Below are 24,104 nucleotides of genomic sequence, written 5' to 3'. Positions count from 1 at the left end.
ATGCACCCTTCCCAGTTCTTCTTCTCACGTGTCAGCTCTCATTAAATTAAAAAAAAAAAATTCTCATTTCAAAGTTAAGAATACTATGGCTAACAAAACTTTTAAACTGGGATCAAGTGGGCACATTCCTATGTTTCTGTATGATGTCATACCAAGCAGTTCACAGCTGAATTTGAATTTGCAAGAACTATGAATGATTTTTCAATATAAGAAGTATCTGATCTAATGCTATTTTTTTTCTCTATAGGCTAACTGTGCTGGGAACAGGTGGCCCTGCTTTCAATTATGGAGGGCTAGCATGCCAGTGTGAGGCCTGGATTAGTTCACCTTCTCATGGGGAATTCTCCTCGGTTGAGAATGGATTTATTATGGCTTCACACATGGAATAGAGCTCACGTCAGCTGAGGGCAGTGACACATCATATGATTCAAATTAACCTGCTGTAGACTGTTCCGCAGGGCTTAGATTGTGTATTAAAATGACGACATTTTAAAAACAGCTTGAAAGAAACCAGGATTGCTGAACTGCAATGGTTCCAATTTGTTCCAACTAATCTATCACCTGCTGGAGATATCATTCTAGCTGGTTTCTGGTAGCTGCTGTTTTCCAGGTTTCTCCAAGCCACTGACCTTGCTAATGGGTACAACTGTTCCCTCTGAAGAAAGGAGATGGGGGTGAGAGAGCTTTGAAGGGCTCTTTGATGTAGAAGTTGGGACCTACTATTTGCTCTAAGGTACAATTAAGTGAACAGAGGAAATAATGGAAGACTCAAGAACTTTGAATTATTTTTCCAAAAACAAGAGTCCTAAAGAGCAGCATTTGTATCACATTGTTTAGATAAATAATCCCTGCAAAAGAAATCTGTAAGGCTGAATTCAAAAGCTGGCAAGTTTGCACCTTAAGAAGAAAACTTAAGGTTAGGTAGTTATAATCAGTATTTCCTGTATTCTTTGGCGTCATAACTTTTAGGGCCCCTGGAATGTTCATTCAGGAGCAAGAAAAGAATAAGTGGAAATATACCATTTTACAGCTATAGCGTAAAACTCTACTTAAATAGGATGTGCATCTAGATTAAAAAACGGTAGCAGAAGATTATTAATAATAACACCATATAGAAGTCAAAGTACTTTAAAAAAATTTTTTTTAAGGAAAGGAATGACCTTGGGGAGTACACAAAGCTGAAGCTTCTTCCCATATTCTCAGCCTAAATAATATTCCTATTAGTATACTATTGTCTAAAATCTGGAAAAAAAGATAATTTTCTTGAGTTACCAAAAATCTATAAAATAATACATTTCTATGGTAAGAAGTACTTTATGTATCCTGTATTTCTATTGATCCCTAAATTAATATACAGAGGCAATTTGGTTGTGTAGTAAGAGAATATAATTAGCCTATGGACTAACATCTACTTCTATTCTTTACATGACAAATTATTTACAGTAAGGAAATTTTGGTCTAAGATAGTAAATTCTGGAGTAGTTCAGACAGGTTAGGTTACTATTTAGTGAAATCCCACACAATGGATATAGCATTCAAACTAATCTTCCCTCAAATAATTTACGAAGGGAAACTTCTCTCGGTAAAATGTTTTAGACTTTGAAGTAAGAACTTAAACCATTAATCAGACACTGTATTTGATTTTTCATAATAAAAGTACCATTCAAAAAACCACTCATCACTCTTTCCATCATTCCTCTCTCCTGTGCCCCCAAATATCTGCAGTTTAGCCCTCACTAGCCATTTGTGTGTGTATGTGTATATTCATCCATTCATCTATGATTCATATAAGAACTTGTTACTTTTCATTCCCACCTTCTAGAACTACTAAACCATTTGCATTTTAACAAGCTCACCAGAGATGCTTCGAATGTACACTCAAATCTAAGAAGCGCTACTATAAAATAGTGCTTTCAATCCATTTGTTTACAAGTTTGAATATCCAGCTAGATTATCACTTACCTAATAAGCATAAAATAAAGAATGGCATATATATATAATTTTCAACTTAAAGAAGTGTACGAAACACAAAAGTAAAAACTATTTTAAAAACCACATTTCTACTATATAGTCACATTAAATGCTAGAATTATAAACATAATATTCATTCATTGATGTTTCTCTTGAAATTCAACTTGGTTGCTGTGAAAATATGGTACAGAACTATGGATTTGCAGATCCCATTCTTTTTTTTTATTTTTTTAAAGATTTTATTTATTTCATGAGAGAGAGAGAAAGAGAGAGAGAGAGGCAGAGACACAGGCAGAGGGAGAAGCAGGGAGCCCGACGTGGGACTCGATCCTGGGTCTCCAGGATCAGGCCCTGGGCTGAAGATGTCGCTAAACTGCTAAGCCACCCGGGCTGCCCAACAGATCCCACTCTTTAACAAGTCAACCAAATATAACCTAGAAGCGAATCTTCTAGCTAAAGTGAGTCAAAGACTAGATCTAAAAGAAAAAAAAAATCTGAAACTAAAAAAGAGGATAGGGAAATCCAAGTTTCTTTCTCACTTCTCCATGAACTAACCATATGTTTTTACCTAATTTCATTCATTCTAACATTTTAGTCTTTTACATGTGAACAATTCTGAAGTCAGGAAGTGCCTTGAAATGGATATAATAAGAAAGCATTGTATCATAGTTTAAATAGCAGATTTTTTTTTTCTTGGTACATAAAATGTTTTTTCCTATAATTGATGATGGCTTGGAATCAATGAAATATGGTATTTCACACTCACTAGCCAAGTACTAGGACTCCTATTACTCTCAATCTATCCATTACCTCACCCCATAGGCTTCTTCCAACTTTAATGACTCTCTTAGCCTTCATCATCAGCTTCTTGCTTTCCTTTGAGTCTTTAAAACCATGTCTAGATACTTATAATGATTAGAAACAGTTCTTCATACTTCTACACCTTTTAAATCTCAGCACTGAGGAAGAATTGGGCCCCAAAGGGCCAGTGTAGGTGGCTTTAAGCTCTCTTTACTCCAGACATGATGACAAGTGGCCTTCTTCAATCTATAGCCATGGATCATAAGTACATTGGTGTGCTGTGACACACACTGAACCAGGTCCACACAGGGATATTTTTCACTCAGCAAAATGCATGCCTTGCAGAGTATTGCTAGAGATCTTAAGACCGTTTAACGCCATTGTTTTAAATACTTAATGAAGAAACTGATATTCCTTTGATGACTAATATGTTTTGAAGCACTGTAAGTATAAAATAAGATGAAAATTGAAATGTGATTTTTGTTAAATATAGGTAAGATCTCACTGAAGTGAGGGAAGAATAATACAAAGAAGAGGAACATGAGATGAAGTAAGAAGAAAATAGAGCAGAAAAGAAAGAGGAGAAGGAGAAGAGAGGAAAAATCTGTGGTTATGATAAAATTAGTGTAGGGTTGAGTGATCTAAGTCTTTGGAGTCATAAAGACCTGGGTTTGAATGGCTCCTCTGCCATTAAGACCTTGGGCATTTTACTTCACTTTTCTAAGTCTTAACCTCCTAATTTATAAAACAGGGATAATATATAGGGCCTCCTCCTTGGGTCTTTCTGAGAACATAAAGCACTTAGTACCTGGGACTAATAAGGACTCAATATATTTTGATAACTATATCTATCTATCTATCTATCTATCTATCTATCTATCTATCTATCTATCATCTATCTATCTATCTATCTATCTATCTATCTAAAACTGAGTGTTAATGTCTCAAGTACTTTGCTAAGTATTTGAAATACATACACTTATCTAATTGAATATATCTATCTATACTATCTTATGTGTATCATTTATCCCATCCAATCCATCTCTCCATTTTATTCCTTTTTGTTACAGTAAGGAAACTGAGGCATAGAAGATTAGATCAACTGCCTAACATTACATAATTAGCAGAAAAGGTAGAAATAAAGTCTGGGGTCTTTGGCTTATAGTCAATTATTCTTTAATTGATAACTGCTTTTTTTGTCAGACCAAAGGTAATTTTTAAAAAAAGATTTTATTTATTAGAGAGAGTGAGAGGGAGAGAGAAAAAAAAAAATGAGTTGGGGGGAGGGGCAAAAGGAAAGGGAGAAGCAGGTTCCCTGCTAAGCAGGGAGCCTGATGCAGGACTTGATCCCAGGACCCTGAGATCATGACCTGAGCCAAAGGCAGATGCTTAACTGACTGAACCACCCAGGGGCCCCAGACCAAAGGTAATTTTGAATGCATATTAATATTTGCCTATTATTAATCTCTAGCTTGAGAAGAATACACTTCTGGAAAACAAATGAACTATTTATTTTTGGCAAGGAATGCCACAATCACTAACAGACCCTAAGTATATGTCAATATACTCACATGAAAATAATGTATACACATTTGAATTATGACTTTCTTACCTGGTCCATTAAGAAAGTCTTTAATTTGTAGCGTTACCAGGGAAGGTGGAATACCACTTTTGCTGTCTATTTCTCCAGGCACTGTCTGCAGCCAAACTGTGCAGTAATCAAGGGCTTCAGGCAGAGTCTTCCCAGGATCTGAAGTGACAAAATTGAAATTAAAAATGTCAATCAAAAAAAAAATGTCAATCACATCACAGAAGAAAAAATGGTTAAATTAACTTCTGTACCTCCACTGATTCATTTGGTTGTACAAATCCTTGCATGTTCTTGTATGTACTCATGTGGAGAAAGAGAAGCTCTCTGTATATTGGAATGATGAAACCATGTTTTCCAGAACCAAGCCAAAAAGGAAAGGACATTTCAAATCTTAACTCATATTATCTTTGAATGAAGGTAAAGTTTCTGTACTCTGAGCTACTGTTAATAGTTGTAGAGTTGGATTTCTTTTCTTCTTTTTTTTAAACAGGATGTTGGAAACAAAGGAAAAAAGGGTAAGCTTTTCTACTTAAAAAAACGCAAATATATGTTCAAAGATGCAGTGGATTATTACTACTTAGGGTCTATTTGATCTGTTTCAGAGTTTTACTGACATTACAATCACTTTTTACTGCTAGGCTTTTGAAGTTAACTTCAGTAGCTTTCCCATAACCTTTTTTAATGATAAAAATTGGTCAATCTTTTATTTAGTCCCAATTATGACTAAATTTTGACTTTTTTCTGTTTCGACTTTTGCTGTCACTGTGTATTTCTTACTTTTCCTGGTTTATATACTTTATTCTTTAAAAAGTGTTTTTTAGCTATTGGTGAATACAAACTGAACTTACTTTTTACTGCTTGGCAATCCAGTTTTTATTGAAATAGCTCTTTAAATAAAAACGACTGCTGTATCTTGGCATACAATGTAGTAGGCTTAAAAAAAAACCTATATAGTCACAGTTTTTCTTTAGTTCAAGATTGTTTTATTCTCTGTGTTTTAATAGCCTCTGCATGTCAATTTTATAGGGATGTCCTTGCCATAGAGTCCATCTATTCCATTTTCAGTCGATTTGAAATGTGTTATTAAAGTGTTATTTATTTTAAGTTTTATTGATTGGATTGCTTTCAAGAATAGCATTTACATACAGTGTATTATATTCAACATATGGTTATATCGTATTACTGTCATATGTGAATTGGGCATATAAATTTTGCCTTGGAATTTGTATTTCTTGACCTTATCATGTGATTATTATGAAATTTGGCACATATGAACCTTTATATGATTTCAAAGAAAATACTGAAACCAATTGATCATGACGTTAGATCTATGTGGTAAAGATCAAACACTAAGCTAGTGCATTCTTCTCTTTTCATATGATCAGTGAATTTAAAGCAATGAGAATATACATAGTAGATCCATTACAATAGTAACATTATAGTATTCTCTCTTTCAAAGAGAATGGTCAAGTGTTGTGAAACAATAGCAAAAGTCTATTTCTGGTTGGATCGATTATCAATTTGTAGGAGCTATGTAACCTGACAGGACCCAAGTGTCTACTTCTATGGTCAGTAGAACCATACTATGGTCTACTTCTATGCTCTACTTCTATGGGACTTCTATGGTCCCAACTGTGTAGCCATCATCAAGAAGTTATTATCAAGTAAATGGTACTGTGCTAGACCTGTATGAAGAGGCTTAATTCTTTTTTTTTTAAAGATTTTTTATTTATTCATGAGAGAGAGAGAGAGAGAGAGAGAGAGAGGCAGAGACATAGGCAGAGGGAGAAGCAGGCTCCATGCGGGGAGCCTGACATGGGACTCGATCCCGGGACTCCAGGATCACGTCCTGGGCTGATGGCAGGCGCTAAACCACTGAGCCACCAGGCATCACAAGAGGCATAATTCTTCATTTCAAAGAGAATACAATCTAGACAGAGGATAATGATCTAACAGAGAAAATAGACATAAGTGATGTAACTAAATAGATAATGGACAGAAACGAATGTAGAAATATTAGTATGATGTGTAAAAGATTGGCAAGTAAAACAGGATAAATGAAACAAGTTATAGGAATCATATATTCAAACTCATGATAGAAAAGGGTTATTATTAATCTAAAAAGTTCATATAGTCAATATAGACATTATAGAGAAAAATAGGTAGAGGAAAGAATAAGCAATTATTAAATGAAGAAATTAATAAAGAGGCAAATAACAGATGATCCTGGAGACCTGGAATCGAGTCTCACGTCGGGCTTCCTGCACAGAGCCTGCTTCTCCCTCTGCCTGTGTCTCTGCCTCTCTCTCTCTCTCTCTCTGTCATGAATAAATAAATAAAATCTTAAAAAAATATAAAGATTATGAGATAATAAATCTTAGTAATAAAGAAAACATTTTTTAAATAAGTAGAATTTTTCACTAATCAGGCCAAGACCAAAAACTAATGCCTGTGTAGTTCACCTGCACGTACGTGCGTGCGCACGCACACACAGTGTAGAATTGCTAATCGTAGCAAATAATAGAAAACAACCTACGTGTTCATCAACAGATTAATGCTTAAACAAACAATAGTAATTCATACAATTGTTTAGAAGAATCAAGAAGATCTATATGTGCTGACATAAGAGCTATTTATATTGTCAATAGTAAACAAAGTGGAATAAGCATCTTTTCATATGCTGGCCATTTGATTCCTTTTCTACAAAGTATTTTACACTCTTTTTTTATTAGTTAATGAGTGTTAATGCTTGTTTGTTATATATAGCAAATATTTCCTCTTGGTACAGTAGCTATCCTCAAAATAAATTCTGATATTTTTTGCGTGCATACTTTTTTATAGACGTGAATAAAAATCTATTAACTTTTATTTAGTGATTTATCCCTAGGTGATTATATATTTTTCTAAAGTTTCTTTTTTTTTTTTTAAAGATTTTATTTATTTATTCATGAGAGACACACAGAGAGAGAAGCAGAGACACAGGCAGAGGGAGAAACAGGTTTCATGCAGGAAGCCTGACGTGGGACCCGATCCCGGGTCTCCAGGATCAGACCCTGGACTGAAGGTGGCGCTAAACAGCTGAGCCACCTGTGCTGCCCTTTTCTAAAGTTTCTTGAAGCATTTTTAACATTTTGGTTTTGCCTTTAGCTCTTTAATCCTTCTAGAGAGCACTGTTTTATGAAAAACAGGAAAACGCTCAGCCTGATAACCATACACTAGTTAAAACAAGAAGTAGTTTTTTAATTCATCAGGTTAGCATAAATGAGAAAGACTGATAATATCTTGTGTGGAGGAGAAGGAGGAGAAATGGATCTTCCCATGCATGGCTGATAAGAGTGTAAATACAGAATATCCACATGAGTAGGGGAGAGGGTTGAAAATGAGTGTCTACCAAAATCCTAAATATCCATGCCCTTGTAATCAGAAAGACCACAAAAAGAACTCTATCTTAAAGAAATAAACCTACCTCCATGCATAGGTACATACGTACATACTGGAGAATGGTCATCTTTAGGATGATCCTAAGCCTATAACGATATCTGGATCTATATTCACAGCTGAAGCAAAAATAGGATGACACATCAAAGCATCTAAACAAACTGAAGTGAAGGGGAGCGAAGAAAGCACAGGATATTTTGACATTCTGTCTTTGTAACATTATAGACAGAGGGAAGAACCAAATTCTGGTATAATCTGAGTGAGGGTTTTCTAAGTAGGGGAGATAGGTTTTGTGCAGATTGCTTCTCTTTTCATAGAAGTTAGAGGGCCTCGCCATCTGGCACCCAGCCTTGGAGTCTGCACTGAGGCAATTACAGGGGGATACGACTTAACAGAGATGAAATAAACAAACTGGCAATAGTAGGAAACAGGATTGGGAATTAGGAATTTAAAAAAAAAATGTAAAAGTCGAGGAAATGTATCTAAAGAAGCCAAACTTTCAATGACTATTTCCCCCTAAAACTACTGGTTTAATAGATATTATTGGTTTAATATGGCTACACAGCTGATGTGAAAGTACAGCTGTATTTATAGAGCTAACAGAACAGCATAACTGAAATTAGGAAAATCCAAGTTGCATGGTTGATGAATATTGAATGTACGGCAGTGGCTACTCTCCCAGTTTTAGCTGAAATCTCTACTTTGGATATGCCTCTAATCACAGTAGTTAGAAGCAGCAGTGGTAGTAGCAGAAGGGTCTGTCAGAAGCCCACAGACATAGCTCATTCAGGTCTGCAAGTCATGATTTTGTCCCTTACGCTCTAATGGCTAGATGATGAGGGGTATGATTTTTAGACTTCCTGTAATGTCTTCGATTTAACTTCTCCTTAATTCCATCATCAAGTCTAGAAAATAGGATTCATATTACACATTCCTCAGGGTCAATGTAGATAGGAAAGTACCAGATAAACTAAGATTAAAGGAGCTCGTGAATACAATATAAATAGAATGACAAAGAAGTATGACTACTTCATACTGGAAAGCTCCTTCAGACTTTGATAGTTTTCTTCTCCATACTTAACACCTACTTATTTGAGAACAGGAAGCTCTCAGAAAGAGTAAGCTCCTGCTGATGTAGGATTTATGCGGTTGTCCCTAAGCCTAAGAAACAGGAGACAGTAGTATCTTATTAGGAGTTGCAGAGTGGGGGGAATAGGTCAGAAGAAATGACAAATTGCTCATAGCCATAAATCTTGTTCAAAGTCAGTGAGAATTCACTTCAATAAGACATTGGTATTGACAAAGTTATACTATTTGTTTTTCTTCTGGGTTGACCTGGCCTCCAAAAGAAAATACTTCATCATATCATGTCACAAAGAACACCCAAAGAGAAGATTCAGGTGGTCTCCAGTCCATTCACAGATGGATCAAGATATTATTGGCGTTCACAGAGGCTTGTTTCATATTGTATTCTTTGTGTTTGTAGATTACTTTGCTCTTCTTCACAAACCTTCACTTAGCTGCTTGGGAGGTCCTCCTCTGAATCTGATAAAAGTGGTCTTTGCACTGCTGCTCATTATTAGTTTTTAACCCTTAGCAAATAGTCACACAGGTAAGTACGTTTTTGAGTAACATTTGAATTATATAAAATCTAACATGATTCAGTGTGACCAACTCTCATTTTCTTTGCAATCTTCTACTTAACAAAAAGTTTGTTTTCCAAGCTCCTATAGAACAGCTGAATGTTACAGATTTTGTAAACTTTATTCTTACACTTGATAACATTCTACTTTATTCTACTCTGCTTTGTTCTACTATATGGCAGGAAATTCTTTTCATAATTAAGCTGAATTTTTTTTAAATTTTTATTTATTTATGATAGTCACATAGAGAGAGAGAGAGAGAGGCGCAGAGACATAGGCAGAGGGAGAAGCAGGCTCCATGCACCAGGAGCCCGATATGGGATTTGATCCCGGGTCTCCAGGATCGCGCCCTGGACCAAAGGCAGGCGCTAAACCGCTGCGCCACCCAGGGATCCCTTAAGCTGAATTTTTACTAAGGTCCAAATAAGACATTTCTCCACGTCAGTGATAATTTCCCCATTTTAAAGATTGACATAACACTGAATGAAGTCCAGCTACTCTAACACCAGATACTTCTAAGTGTTCGCCATTGTGGAGACAATGTTTTCATTTCTTTTGCCATGTGAATAATGAACTTTGATTTTTAAAAATCCCAGGGCCATCAGAACTTATTTGAAAGCTAAATATCTCTTATCTTTTTCCTCACTCTCCCCCCTTCCCTAACAGTTACTTTTTTCAACTTCAGATTTCCAAAACAGTTGATCATCTGTGCCTCTTTCTGCTTTCCCTTGGCCACTTTTGTGTTCAAGAACATCTCTGTAAGTAGGTTGATTAAGGAAGGCAGAATAGAAAGTAGTTAGTGCAATGGTGATTTCCCCTGGCAGTTCCAGGCCAAGATATTGTTGTGGAAAATGCAATTAACTACAGTCACAATAATGGTTTTGCCTCTTTGAATCAATTTCCTGATACCTTCGTCTTTTTTCATTTTTGTGGAAAATTAGTGCTAAAGAAAATATGGAGCAATATCAAGGATACAAAATTTTCCTTTGGTGGAAAGTTCTTGTAAACTTGTATTCCTGGAAAAAATTTTATTAATTGAAATTTTGAATATATTTTTCAGTGAGTGCTGAAAAATATAAACTTTTAGTTGATTGGGTTTTGGTGTACCTCATTTTAACCATGTTTTGTCCAAAGCAAACACTTGTCATCTTACTCCTGGTACTGCTTCTTGTTGTATTAATCTGATCCTGCTACTGCTTGCAATCCTGAGTAACAAAATCCTGCTCAATACTATCAACAACATTTGAAATTACATCATGCTTTAATTTCTAATCATATTGATGCTTATGTTATCATCCCCAAATCATTATGATTAAAATTAATGTGTTCCCTAAACTACTACTGCAGATTTAAATTTCAGTAACTCTTTGCTTTGATGTCATATTGCACTGAGTTTTCTGACAGCAGTACACGATTAAAATATCACAAATTCCTCAGAAGTGTAAAATAAATGCTTCTTTGATGTAGCACAGCCAATAGCCTCAAGATTTACTTCCGTCTTCATTTTACTAGTTCCACAAAGTCCAGAAGGATCTACTGTTTGCTTTTTTAAATGAAAGAAGACTAGATTTTATTCACTTTTTGCAAAGTCTTCAATGACCTGTTATAGGGTACAAGCGTGCTGCAGTATGCCATGGTTAATGAGCCCTGGCCAAAGTGGCATCTCAGGGAAACTGGTTCTCTTTGGCCTGTATACAGAGGATTGTTACATTTATGAAATAACATTTAAGTGACTTTTGATGAGCTCGAGAGACAACTGGCAGGTGGTAGGATGCTGTCATATAGAAGTGGTTTATGAGGGGCAGCCCCGGTGGCGCAGCGGTTTGGCGCAGCCTTCAGCCCAGGGCATGATCCTAGAGACCCGGGATCGAGTCCCACGTCGGGCTCCCTGCATGGAGCCTGCTTCTCTCTCTGCCTCTCTCTCTCTCTCTGAATGAACAAATAAATCTTTTTTTTAAAAGTGGTTTATGAAATATGACTGCCATTGACCTAGAACTTCCTGAACACTGACAGCCCTACTGTCAAAGATCTTTTTCACATTTTGTTCTATAGGACAGTTTATGTCAGTTTATAACACAGTAGAAAATTCAGGATAATGAAAAGAATATGAACTTTGGAGGCAGAAAGATTTGGGTTTGGGGCACCTGGGTGGCTCAGCGGTTGAACGTCTGCCTTTAGCTCAGGTCGTGATCCTGGGCTCCTGGGATCGGGTCCCACGTCAGGCTCCCTGCATGGAGCCTGCTCCTCCCTCTGCCTGTGTCTCTGCCTCTCTATGTGTCTCCCACGAATAAATAAATAAAAATCTTTTTTTTTTTTTTTTTAAAGAAAGATTTTGGGTTTAAGTCCTGACTCCTTAAACTGAGTAAACTACTTAACTTCATGGAGTCCTAGTTTCTATAGTCTCCAAAATGGGGTAAGACACTAGATTGTGGATTGTTGAGAATATTGTATCAGCTACTATGTGTAACATGATTTGTGTAGGACATGTCATGGTAAAAGTTCAATGAACAGTCACTATTTTGTTTCTAAAACATAATCTTTAAAGAAAATAGGAGTATATGTGTACAGTGTGTTTCAAGTGTCTACTCCCAGTTTTTGTTTTTGCTTTGTAATTCTGAAAAATCTTTTTTATCACTGGTTGAAATAAGAGGAATTTAATAGGTAAAAAAGAAAACACTGTTTATTAGTGGTAATTATACTCAATTTTGATCTTAAAAATAGAGTAAGCTTATTTATATTTAATTCTTAAAATAATAACTACTTAGGTTTAAAATACTAGTCAACGTATTTTACTTCTCTATTAAATACTCCTGCCTGAGGAGAAATCATTGATCTGACAATTTTCCTGGACTTTGGTTCTGATAATTATCAAAATTATATTCTTACCTTCTTTTCCATCCCTTATAAGTATCTGGCCTATGTATGAATCAGGGAAGTAAATCATCTGTAAGCCAAAATAGACTCCTTTCCAATTTTTAAACTGGAAGTTCAAGACTACTTTTTATAAGGTCCCTGGGTGTATCAACTTTTATACAAAGAAAAGATTGAAATGACCCCTTAAAATAATTTTAAGTGTCCAATAACATGGTGAGTGCATCAGAATTTCAATTTCACAAAGCTTTCTTTTGTTAAAGAAGATCAAGCAGAGTTCACAGCTAGCCAGAGTAGAAGGAAAATACCTGAAAAAGAATCAGGGTAGTAGGGTATTTTCTGCAGACCTATTCATTAGAGAGATTCCCCTTTCTATCTTCTTCTCTCCCAGTTCACTGACAAGATGTTCCTAGATGGTTTGTTAGCTTAATCCTTTTGTGCCAAGAATACACGAAGGTGTTTCTTAATAGAAAAGTATCTTTGGAGGATCTAGATCTGTTTACCTCTACCTAGGAAATGTGTATTGTTAAAGCTCCAAAGAAGCCTCTTTCAGAAGCCATGGTTGTGCTTGGTTTGGCTGTACCCAATGGCTGGAACTGTTCACTGCCTGAAGGAGAGGTCACAATCAGAACAGTCACCTTTTTTTTTTTTTTTAATATTTTATTTATTCATGAGAGACACAGAGAGAAAGAAAGGCAGAGGGAAAAGCAGGCTCTATGCAGGGAGCCTGATGTGGGACTCGATCCCAGGACCCCAGGATCACGCCCTGGGCTGAAGGCAGGCGCTAAACCGCTGAGCCACCCAGGGATTCCCAACAGTCACCTTTTGACCACCGTATATAAAACAAAGGCAAAGCTACAAACAGGCTTACTGGGTTTCTCATATTTTCTATATGTCTTCTATGGTCTTTAGCTTAAATTGCTATGTTTTTCTTTTCTTTTCTTTTCTTTTTTTTTTTTTTTAAATGTAGCCACAGAAGCAAATGTGGTCCAAAAAAACCTAAAATGCCTAAAAATTATATTGTGAAGGAACCTAGATCTTTAAAACACAGAAGCAATTCAATGTCAGAGCAGCAAAATCAACCAAGAAACCAATTCTAAATTGCTATGGATGCAAGGTAAGTGCCACCACCATCTTCCTGTTGATACCCAGGCATTCGGCTAACTCCATAAACCCTTTTTTCCCATGCATTGTATCTTGTATTCCATAAGATGTGATGGGAAGAGGAAGAGGAGGTTTCTTGGTTTGAAATCCCAAGCTTGCAGCCCAGAAGAAGAAGAAGAGGAAGGATTAAAATGGCTGCTGTGATGTGTGATTATCAGTGCCAATTGGCTCTTACTTTTAGAACCAAGTCTTCCATATCTTGCTAAAAGGAGATACATTGTTTATATTTGATGATACTAACCAGCAAATAATATCTGAAATATCATTCAATGAATTCCTGTTAACTTATTTTCTACGCTGCTTTGTGGTATTATTGACCCCTTTCCTATCTGGTTGTTTTCATGTTAAATTCTAATGTGGGTTTCAGATGTTTTACAGGACATTTAATTAAAATTCAGTGCAAGTAAAACCAGGGTGCTGTTCAGTTAAAAAAGTGTAGTCATACAAGGAAGATCAACTAATCCTAATTGTAAGCCTCTTGTCTATTCTGAGCAAAGTCCGAGTTATTTCACATTGAAAGTCAACTAACTCCTTGTCTTCAAATGATTCCTCCCATGTCCCATTCATTTTAAGTAAATGCTGATGATTGATATGGATGCCAAAAGGGCCAGGATACTAGTTTTTTTCTCATGTTCAGAAAGGAAGGTCCATTTAACTCTTCCTTCTACTGCTAATAACTACGTAAGTCCCCACTTACAGTTGAGTATTTCACAGTTCCAAGACTTTTCATAAATATCTCATTAGAGCTGAGATTAAGCTATGAAACTACAAAGACCAGATGTTATTATACCCATTTTAGAGATAAGGAAATTATGGCACCAAGAAATTTAGTTATTTGCATCAAAGAATCTTGGTATTGGAGCCAAGACTACAAGTCAGAATTTCTGATTTCCATTCCAATATCCTTCCCCATATGTTAATTCCCCCTGCTGGCTGGATCAACTTATTTAACATTCTCCCCACAACTCTCCCTTAGTGATACACTAGAGTTCCTTTTATGAGACCTACTTACTTGCTGATTTCTGTCAAAGTAATAATTTCATTTCATATTACTGGCCGGCAAGAAATGTTCCCAGCAGCTAAATTTTCAGATAAATGTTCAAGTTGTGATCATTATGACACTAAAGTCACAGGTTAATTCTAAACCTTTCCAGAAACATTAGGAAAACCTTTAATTCTAAAAAGACATGTAATTCGATCCTTCTCTTAAAGTCACAATAACTAAATGAAATCAAGATATGATTTATGAGGTGTAAGAAGGCAGTTTATGATTTTCCAACCGTTGGTTTACTCAGATGTCTTTGGCACATTTTCTGCAGACCTATTCATGAAAGGGTAAAGAAGCCAATTACTGCAACTGAAAAATTTCAAACTACACAACAGCTATAAATTGCACTAAAATGATGTGAATTTTTTTGGCCAATTACAACCACTATTTTAAACTCAACTTAAAGATATTAACAATGATGATAAAAGCAACAACAATATTAACATTTCTGGAGCCCCGTGCTACACACTTAGTTGAGAGTTCCATACACATCACTTAATTCTCACATCAGCTCTGGGAGGTTGCTACCAGTGTTCTCCACATATTCTAGATAAGGAGCCGAGCCTTAGGAAGATGAAATAACTTGTCTGAGGTCACATGGTTGTTATGCAGCAGGGCTGGGATTAGAACTCAGGACTGGGTCCCACTCTCTCTATTCCATGTTTGCCTCTCAATTAGACCTGAAGTCATATAGGTAATATTTATAAAACTTTAAAATGTGGCAAGTATCCCATCCTACAGATAGCATGTTGTGGATATTTCTGTCACACATGTAAATGTGTTATTACCTGATCTTTCAGTATAAATTGTATTTGAGTTTAATTTCTATATTTTAGTCTAGCCAATGTTTGAAAAATTCCAGTAAGGTAAAGAAGCTACAGGATGGTGGAAGTAGCTGTCTTCCAACTGGTTAGTCCTGTCACACACTGAGTACTAAGCCACTGGACTACCTGACTGCTGAGGAACTAAGGGGGTTCATCGGATTCCCATGGAATGGCTCATCTCTTTCCCAACTGACCAGATGGCACAGTCATTTCTTCAAAAACAAACAAAAAGCCCCAAACAAACAAGAAGAAAAATGACTTTTTAAGTCTGCCCTGGGCCGCATAGTCAAGATATGAAGCAATTTCAAATCTGGACTCCATTACCTTAAACAAAATAAATACCAAATTTTAAGTATTTATAAACACAACTAATAAGATTAGGTTAAAAACAACTATACACCACCTTTATTTAAATGAGAACCGCCATTATTACAGCTGCTACATATAAAGGTGCTGGCAGAAGATCTCATTTCTGTCAGAGGTTGCTCCAGGTAAGGGCACGGGAAAGCCACTGTCACATTATTGTAATATTTTAAGAAGAAACGTATTGGCTCACAGATATATTATCTACCTGGACCACATGGAAGATCATGTATAGGTTATTAATATTAACAGTCATAAGAATTCAAGTTGATAATTTAGGCTTTAGATAAACTGCCATTTTTTAAATTACGGAGGGTAAAACAAACCACCCTATATACTTACAGGTATAGCTGGTATAATTTAAGATCACTAAATTATGAGGATTAGGGATATTTTATTAACATTTCAAAATTTAAACAGTTGTCTTGGGCAGCCCAGGTAGCTCAGCAGTTTAGCGCCACCTTCAGCTGAGGGTGTGGCCCTGGAGACCCAGGATCGAGTCCCATGTCGGGCTCCCTGCATGAAGCCTGCTTCTCCCTCTGCCTGTGTCTCTGCCCCTCTCTCTCTCTCTCTGTGTCTCTGATGAATAAATAAAAATCTTAAAAAAAAAAAACAGTTGTCTTCACTTCTGTTTTATTTTAGGTTTCCAAAAAAAAAAAAAAAAAAAAGGATGTAGGTACAGGTACAAATATAGATTTCATTTATCATCTATTCTGGGTAGCCTCTAATAGAATTTAGGTTTTTTAAAATAGGTATGTGCATAAATGGCATATATAATATACACACATATGTATCAGTCACATGTGCTGAGAAGAAGGCCGATTGACGTGATGGACAATGAATTTCACAGCATTTCTAACTTCTAACTTGATTTAAAAATCTATGAAAGGATATCCCTCAGGAACTCAGAGAAAGAACAAAATTACCACCCTTTACATCTATGAGCACAGATCAGTTAATATACTATAATGAATGAGCTGCTCCTGGGGAGTTGTCAGCATTAACTTGATTCTGCCCATGTCACCATTAAGCAAAGATCATGTTCAGATACTCAAAGTATCACTTTTGGAGGAAATCCTGTGTTAAGTTTCTCAGAAGACCATGTCTTGGCTAATAGACTACAAAATAATTTTATTGTTTTAAAACTGCAGGACTTCTGGTGCCAGCCAAAATTGTAATAAGTTCAATGCAATCTAACTCTCATGCTGCTTACAATCAAAAACTTGAGAGAAAATACAAAACACAAATGCCTGAGGACTCTAAAAAGTAAACAAGAGCAAAGCAGATTGGGGAGGGGAGTCAGACTTGAGGATGTGACACCTACAATGGTGGGTTTCCCATTTTCTTTTCTTTTTTCTCTTTTCTCTTCCAATGTTGACTGAGAGGGAGTCTTAGGTTGTGGTCACAATGATGGCAAGAACAGCCAAAGTCCTTATGTCTGGGAAATAAGGCCCCTGATGTTTCAGAGGTGCAGGAAACTCTGCTGCCTTTTATATTTCTTTTTTCTCCCCTGGTTTTGCCCCAAGAGTGGGCACAGTGTATGGGGATGGGGGCACAGAGTGCAATGGCTGTGCTATGGCAGCAGTGACACAGCATTTAAGACTGTAGCAGGTATTATAAATATGCTTCATGAGGTGAGGTAAACATGCTTGAAATGAGTGGAAATGTAGAAGTTCTCAGAAGAGAAATGGAAACTACAGAAAAGAACCAAACATTTTAGAACTGGAATATTCCATAGAAATTATCTAATATGAAGAATAGAGAAGAAGAAAGATAATAGGAAAAAAGAAAAAAAATAGTCTCAGGGATCTCTGTAATAATTTTAAAAAGTTTAACATTGGTATCCCTCAAAAAGAGGAGAAGGATTAGTGCAGAAAAATACTTAAGGAATTTTAAGTAGAATTTTAAGCAGACACATTATAATCAACCTCTAGAAAACAAATATAGAGAAAAAAAGTCTTGAAAGCCACTAGAGAAAATCAACACATTACATATATGGAAATAATGATTGTGATTACCATGGATTTCATCAGAAACCACACAGGAAAGAAGACAGGGGAATAATATCTAAAGACTCCACTAAAATACTGTTAGAAGTAATAAATGAAGTCAGTAAAGTTGTAGGCTAAAAAAATTAATATATAAAAATAGGTGTGTGTTATGTTTCTATACACTAATAATGAAAGTAACAGAAGGAGAAATCAAGGAAAAAATTCCATTTACAATTACATAAAAAAGAATAAATACATAGGAATAAATTTAACTAAGGATGTAAAAGACCTGTAAACTGCAAACTTTAGACACTGATGAAAGAAACTGATGATGATGCAAATAAATAGAAAGATATTCCATGCTCATAGACTGAAAGAATTAATATTATTAAAATGTCTATGCCACCAAAGCAATCTCCAAATTCAATGCAATTCCTATCAAAATTCCAATAGCATCTTTCACACAACTAGAACAAATAATCCTAAAAGACCATGAATAGCCAAAGCAATCCTAAGAAAGAACAAAGCCAGAGATATCAAGCTCCCAGATTTTAAAGTATACTACAAAACTACACTAATCAAAACAGTATGCCATTGACATAAAAACACACATAGATCAATGGGATAAAATAGGAAGCCCAAAAATAAACCCACACATATATATTCAATTAATGTTCAACAAAGAAAGCAAGAATATACAATTGGGAAAGGATGGTCTCTTCAGTAAATGGTGTTGGGAAAACTGGACAGCTATGTGCAAAAAGAATGAAAAACTAGACATTATCTTATACTATCTATAAAAATCACCTCAAAATGGATTAAAGACTTCAATGTAAGACCTCAGACCATAAAATTACTAGAAGAAAACATAGGCAGCAATTCCTTCATATCAGTCTTAGTGATATCTTTTTAGATCTGACTCCAGAACAAAGGAAATATAAGCAAAACTAATCAAAGGACTACAACAAACTAGAAAGTTTCTGCACAGTGAAGGAAACCACGGACAAACTGAAGACAGCCTACTAAATGGGAAGAGACATTTGTAAATGACATATCTAATAAGGGGTTAATATCCAAAATACATAAAAATTCATATAATTTAACTAAAAAGTGAACAATCTGAGTAAGATATGGGTAGAGGATCTGAATAGACATATTTCCTAAGAAGACATACAGATGGCCAACAGGTATCTGAAAAAATGCTCAATGTCACTAATCATCAGGGAAATGCAAATCAAAACCACAATGAGATATCACCTCACACCTGCAGGAATGGTTATTTCCAAAAAGGGAGGAAATAAAAAGTGTTGGTGAGGATGTAGAGAAAAGGAAATGCTTGAACACTGTTAGTGGGAATGTAAATTAGTGCAGCCACTATGGAAAATAGCATGAAGGTTCCTCAGAAAGTTAAAGCTACCATGTGTATACATCATACACACACACACACACACACACACACACACACACACACACACTGGAAAACTACTAAGCCATTAAAATAAATGAAATCTTGCTACTTTTGACAACATGGATGGACCTTGAGGGTATTATGCTAAGTGAAATAAGTCAAATAGAGAAAGACAAATACCATATAATTTTATTTAATATATGGGATCTAAACAAAACAAAACAAAACCCAGACTCACAGATACCCAAAACAGACTGGCAGTTGCCAAAGGGGAGGCCCTAAAGGGTGAAGGAAATTAAGATGTACAAACCTCCGGGTATAAAATATGTTAAGTCTTGGGGATAAAAATACAGCATGGGGGATACAGTCAACAACACTGTATTAACTTTATGAAGTGACAGATGTTAACTGGACTTACTGTGGTGACCATTTCGCAACATATACAAACGTTGAATCACTAGGTTGTATACCTGAAACTAATATAATACTGTATTATATCTCAATAAATAAATAATAAGAATATAAATACTGCAGAAAGATATAATATGTCACCTCTTTCATTATTAACTTATGAAGTTTTTCTGGACCTTTCTTACAAAGTTAGCTTCATGGTGATACCCCTCTTTATCCCTCCAATTAAGACACTGTAGTGACTGTTTCACTTTAGAATCCAGAAATGAAACCAGCCACCTCTACTTTACTGCTTCTACTCCCCTTGAATATTAATATTATAGGCATTCATATTTTTCTGTTTTCTCGCCCACATGATCACAGGGCTTCAAAAGAACCCTGGACGTGTAACAGTCTTTCCTTCAGGATGGAAAAGTGCTATGTGAAATGTTTCTGATTAACTAAATTGGTAATGGGACTTGGATTGTTCACTAAAGTGGACCAATTTAAGACAGAAATTTCCCCAGATCAGTTTTTAAAAAATAACTTAACATTTAATAAAATTTATGTATTTAAAATATTGAATAAATGAGTTTGTGTTCCACTAGAATGTCAAAAGAAAATTTCCATATTTAAAACAAGTTAAAATAATTTTTATTCTGATAGGGTACTCACTTACAGATGTCAACTCCCTGAGGCTGAAGCAGTATAGTTAAAATATTTTTAGGAAGGTGAATATGGGGAGATGAATTCCAAGTTACAGAATACTGGAACTTTAGAACTGGAATGGACTTATAACTATCACATATAACAGATAAGGAAATAGAACCTCAAGAGAGTGAACTACCTGGTTGAGATCATCCTGTATTTCCTGGCAAGGCCAATATTAAATTCTAGGCTTTTGCTTCATAATTGTTCTGCTATATAATAATAATAATAGCTAAAGCAGTAACAGCAAACATTTATGAAGGCCTACTATTTTGCTTGACTGAATGCTAAGTATTTTCATGAATTACCTATTTTCAGTTTCATAACTGCCCCATGTGTTAGGAATGCATCTTGAAAATAACAGAGTTAGAGGTTAAACTCAGGTCTGTCATATTACCAAGAGAGACTGTACTGTGTAGTCATATCACAACACATTTAACATACAAAAATTCACCAGTTACAATGTTACAGACAGAACCATTTGCATGTTCTGGTGTGGACAACAAAGGCTCACAGAGAACTGCAGATTCACATTTCTTTTCCACTCCTGGGATGCATATGGGTCGAGAGACCAGACTCAGGAGTCCAACCAATTTTTTCTTTTTGGATCTGTGCAAATACTGAGTCCAAGAAATCTTGTTTTGAATTTTAGTTCTGTCTATTGCTAGGTTTGTAATGTTGGACAAGTACTTCTACAAACTTTAGTTTCCTCTTTTCTAAGATGGGATAATACATAACATTTCCCATAGAGTTGTTAAAAGGTTTAAACGAGATAACACATTTGAAGAAGTTAGTACAATGTTTGGCACAAAATAAGTAGTCAGTATGTGCTAGGTGCTTTTTCAATTAGCATTGTATTTTAACTACTGACTTTCTGATAAATGTTTCCAAATAATGAAATTAATTTTTAAGAAATATGATATTTATACTGATAACTTTTTTTTAAAGATTTTATTTATTCATGAGACACACACACACACACACACACACACAGGCAGAGACACAGGCAGAGAGAGAAGGAGGCTCCATGCAAGGAACCCGATGCAGGACTCGATTCTGGGTCTCCAGGATCACACCCTGGGCTGAAGGTGGCGCTAAACAGCTGAGCCGCCAGGGCTGCCCTTATACGGATAACTCTTTTTGGATAATGTAAATGTCCAAGAAGATACATTTTGTGTAAGAAAGGTAATTTTATTTTTAAGTAATCTTTATACCCAACATGGGGCTCAAACTCCCAACCCTGAGATCAAGAGTTGCATGCTCCCTGACTGAGCCAGCCAGGTGCCCCCAAGGATTTTTTTTTTTAAACAGAAAGCACTTTATATTTCAACCTAAGAACTAATTGTAATTCAAATGTACATCTTTGATATGCACCCTGTAATCTTTTAAGATTTTATTTATTTATTCATGAGACACACAGAGAGAGGCAGAGACATAGGCAGAGGGAGAGAAGCAGGCTCCATGCAGGGAGCCTGACCTGGGACTCGATCCTGGGACTCCAGGATCATGCTCTGGGCCAAAGGCAGGCACCAAACCGCCGAGCCACCCAGGCGCCCCAGGTTGCTCTTCCTTAGCAACTGGCTAGTTATCCTTTTCTAAAGTGGGGGACTTGTACTACACTTCAGCAAGAGCCAAGGGATCCTCCGACCTTGGGCTGAAATGAATCCTGATCCCCACACCAGCCATCTAATCTCCAGAAGCCTGCGGTGAAAAATGGTTCTCCTCAATGCCAAGAATGAATCAGCCTGACTTCCAGATTGGACAAATTCTCCAAATGCCTCACTGCTGGCTTCCATCTGCTAGATGAGACCACCTGATAGCAATAAAATGCCTGATTTATACCTGAGCTTGCTAGGACCGTCTTCTGATACCAAATCTTAGATGGCCAGGATACCCTTCCCTGTCCAGTTTTCCAGCCAATTCTCTAATTCTACATTAATTCAAGGAAAAGGTCTCTCTATACCCTGTTTGACCCTGTTTCCATTAGCCCTTACCATTTAATAGCCAATATGTTTTAAATCTGAACGCCTGATCACCTTCTTACTCTTAAAAGGTAACAAGCTTCAGAAGTTCAATATAATTATTATAATATAGGATTCTCTCTGGTTATAAGAAAGGTATGGATGGAGAAATAAAAGCCAGTTGGCCAATACTACTAATAAATGTGTTTGTTATACATGTATAAACATCTTCAAACCATCTTATCTTATAATAAACCTTCTCAAATACATTTAATATAATGCTGTTACAGCAAGATGATTAGATCAAAAGAATACCAAACAATAAACTTCATTTTCTAAAGTTTTTTTTTTCAACCTGAACAGCTACATTAATATGAAAAGCATACCTATAGGCTATTACTATGAAAAAAAGCTTTACTTCCCAATCACTGGAAATTCTTAAGCATTTCTACAGGCCAGAGAGAACCCCTGTTTCATTCAGCTCTTGAAAAAAAAAAAAAAAAGAATATTCAGAGGCACGGTAAGAACGCTGAGGCTAAACCTTGATACAGTTCAAACATTTACTTACACATGATTCAGCTGTGGGACATGAACTTTACATATTTACATATTCTACAGAGAAAAGTCTTGTCTGGTCTGCCAGCTGTTTTCTGTTTGATCGATCTTGATACAATGGGAATAAAACTTAGTGTGTAGTAGTTATTAGCATTCCAGTAAATTCGAAGGCTCTTACCTGTACATTTGTAATCAGAGGCTACCCCTTTAAGGACAGCATCAAAAATGGATATTTCCACTCGCTGCTTTCTGTGGTGACAGCTTAGAAGCAAAGAAGGCTGGGACACAATAAAGTATAAAAAAGGTTCCAGCTGCAAGTCACCAGTTCCTCTTCGTCCAGGCTGCCGAACAATAGTTATACCAAGTGCCTGTCTAGCAGATGACCTTGTGGATGCATGAAGACTTTCAAGAGAGATGACCCCTATTTTTTTCCCTGAAGGAAAAGATACTCTACTGCTCAAGAGATCCTCTGCTGTTACGGTAGAAATACATGCCTGGCTGGGCTTAGCAACATCTGAGTCAACTTCTGGGAGATTTAATGAACTCTTGCCTGTTTTTTCATTATCCTTATGTACTTGCGATTTTGATTTGGGTATGGCCGAGCAGGAATAAGTCATTAGTGAGATTCTACTCGCAGTAATAAATATGTCAAAGGGAATAAAATTGAGATTTTTTACAATTGATGACTGGCGTGAGGGACGGGCAATGCGATGCTGACTGGTACCGCTGTGCTGTTCTATTTGTACTATTCTGATTTTAACACTGTCACTGCCAATTCCACTATCCTGGGCACCACTGTACCGAGATGAGGTTTCAGCCATGCTTCCATCAAATGTATCCATTTTTTTTTGTTCTTGTTTAGAGATCTGTAAGGAAAAAGAAAATATTTTAAACTAGTTACATTCCAAGTGTTACTATATAAAGGATGTAATAAAGAGGTTAAAATGGTTCTAGCAGTGTAACTTGTATCAGAGTGATCATAGAAACAAAATGACTGTTCAAAAAACTATTCATATTAAAATGTCAAGGAAATACTTAAGAAAGCATCAAATGTGCATTTCTATTATTTAAATAGACATCTAACTCTTATTTTGAGTTAGACTTCCTTTCTTTGGACTAACAGTAGTATGCATTTTAAAATGTCTCTTTAAAGAATTATATTAGTATTCTTCAGATTGATTTTTCAAATAGTGCAATAAACTGATTTCCAAAGCATGATTACTATTGGTTGAAATTATATTTTAGGCAGATGTAGTTTATATTGTTTACTCTTGTCGTTACAGAATTAATTTGTAAGGTTTGGGTAGGAAGGAAGGAGAGAAAAGTCAGCAGTCTTAAAAATTATGAAGGACAAAGAAAAGTAAACTAAAATAGAAT

The 24,104-nt window shown here is 36.0% G+C and overlaps 1 protein-coding gene across 13 annotated transcripts in view; it reads right to left on the bottom strand.

The window, feature by feature from the left end:
• Nucleotides 1–24,104, bottom strand: part of VPS13B (vacuolar protein sorting 13 homolog B) — a 733,948-nt gene that overhangs the window by 175,226 nt on the left and 534,618 nt on the right. For all 13 annotated transcript variants that reach the window (XM_072773981.1, XM_072773974.1, XM_072773970.1 and 10 more), the window contains 2 exons: nt 22,906–23,593; nt 4,385–4,522 (listed from right to left, as the gene is read on the bottom strand). In XM_072773981.1, the coding sequence (XP_072630082.1) occupies nt 4,385–4,522; nt 22,906–23,593 (826 nt within the window). The remainder of the gene's footprint in view (nt 1–4,384; nt 4,523–22,905; nt 23,594–24,104) is intronic.

The sequence above is a fragment of the Canis lupus genome, chromosome 14, assembly GCF_048164855.1.
Source record: "Canis lupus baileyi chromosome 14, mCanLup2.hap1, whole genome shotgun sequence".
Taxonomy (NCBI): Eukaryota; Metazoa; Chordata; class Mammalia; order Carnivora; family Canidae; genus Canis; species Canis lupus.
Note: the sequence above shows the minus strand (reverse complement) of the source record. Positions and strands in the feature narration are given on the sequence as shown.